This window comes from Microtus ochrogaster, chromosome 8 (assembly GCF_000317375.1).
Source record: "Microtus ochrogaster isolate Prairie Vole_2 chromosome 8, MicOch1.0, whole genome shotgun sequence".
Classification (NCBI taxonomy): Eukaryota; Metazoa; Chordata; class Mammalia; order Rodentia; family Cricetidae; genus Microtus; species Microtus ochrogaster.
The window spans coordinates 69,607,591-69,609,420 of record NC_022015.1 but is presented as its reverse complement, the minus strand read 5'-3'; the positions used below and the strand labels follow the sequence as shown (position 1 = coordinate 69,609,420).

The 1,830-nt window shown below is 39.7% G+C and overlaps 1 protein-coding gene across 1 annotated transcript in view; it reads right to left on the bottom strand.

Moving 5' to 3' along the window:
- Pi4k2a (phosphatidylinositol 4-kinase type 2 alpha) overlaps positions 1-1,830 on the bottom strand; it is a 32,128-nt gene that overhangs the window by 21,148 nt on the left and 9,150 nt on the right. Inside the window, exon 2 of the mRNA XM_005352295.2 lies at positions 683-883. Within this exon, the coding sequence (XP_005352352.1) occupies positions 683-883 (201 nt within the window). The remainder of the gene's footprint in view (positions 1-682; positions 884-1,830) is intronic.

Here is a 1,830-nt window from a genome sequence, read left to right as displayed (position 1 = left end):
TTCTGGCCTGTAGACACACACACAGACAGAATATTGTATACATAATAAATAAATAAATATTTTAAAAAATAAAAGAAAAATAAAAAGAAAGAGGGACTGCAGACATGGCTCGGTGGTTAAAAGCATTTGTTGCTCTTACAGGAGTAGAGTTCAGTTCCTAGCACCCATATGAGGAGACTCAGAACCACCTGTAATTCCAGCTCCAGAGAATCTAATGCCTTCTGGCCTTTGTTGGCACCTGCACACAGGAGCACAATACACACATACTGATATACACACAAAGAATATTCTTACTTAAAAAAAAAAAGAAGAAAAGAGAGAGAAGGAAGGAAAGAAAAATATTGAGAAACTGTGCACCTAAATCTTGTTCCAGAAGTCTTTGTGAATGAGCAGTAAAAGTACCTAGGTTTATAGCCAGCTTGTGATTGCCTGGATACAAAGACCAAGGAAGCCCATAAATATATATAAAGCACCTGTGAGATTTCTAAGATTGTATATATTATGTTATGTATATGTGTCCTTCAAGAGGATCAAATTGTAAGCCCATTCCTCCCACCCAACCCCAAAAGACTGAGTATTCCAGATTTAAACAAAACCTCCCTAGACCCACTGTTCCATTAAGAGATCAGGGCTCAGCACACCTTTAGCAAAGCTCTAAAGATCCAAAAAATGGGTCACTGACCTTTGTACGGGGTACAATGTTGAGTTCCAGTTTTTGGTCCACCAAGCTAGCCCCTGCCTCTGAGAGATAACCCTGGTTGAGGACAAGGCAGTCCCGGCCAAAGCAGCATGGACAACACAACTTCTGTAGCCACTTGGTCCATTTAGGATTAAGTTGCCCGTATGGCTCTTCATTCTTGGGTTTGAAGACAGCAACGATCTTCTACGTAGCCAAAAGAAAAAGAAGACAGAGAAGGTGACTTGGAAGTCTGGAGTACCTGAGAAGTAGATCCCATACTTAGCATTTATGAGGCCTTTGACTCAGTGGAGACAGGCTACTAGAAGAGCTATAGCCAAAAGCAGCAGACACCCCATTCTTCTTGCTCACTTCTTTGTTTTCCCCATCTCTAACCCTAATACAACTGTGCTTCAAAGTAAATTGGGTTTGTATGTTCAAAACCCAGAAACCAACTTGGTAATACATTTCTTTCTTTCTTTCTTTTTTTTTTTTTTTTTTTGTGACAGGGTTTCTCTGTGCAACAGTCCTGGCTATACTGGAACTAGTTTTGTACACTAGGCTGGCCTTAAATTCAAAGAGATCCGCCTGCTACCTCTGCCTTCCGAGTACTGGGATTAAAGACGCACATCACCACCGGGCTTGCTAACACATTTTGATAGGCAACAATCCTATGCTAATACAGCACGGCTTTGTCCTCTCTAAAAGGATATAACTCACTATATATCAATGGCCCCAAATTAATCCTTTCCCCCAAAATGAAACATTAACTTATAATTGATTATATATTTTTTGTAAGAACCTCTCCCATTTATCCCATTAACAGTTTTCTTTATTATGTATGTCACAAACTTAGTACCATCGAACTCCAACTTCCAGAGTGTGTGTATGTGTATATAGTGTCATTGATATCAATTACATAAAGACTCAGAGATGGAGAGATAGCTCAACAGTTAAGAGTGCTCGCTTTACAACTATGAGGATCAGAACTTAGGTCGCGGCACCCAAGTAGCAAGTTGAGCATCCCTGCAAATGCCTCTAACATCAGTTCCAAAATGGGTGGAAGCAGCATATTGCTTGCTGGACTTGCTGGCTTTCAGTCTAGCAAAAAAAAAAAAAATTAGATAGATAGATAGATAGATAGATAGATAGAT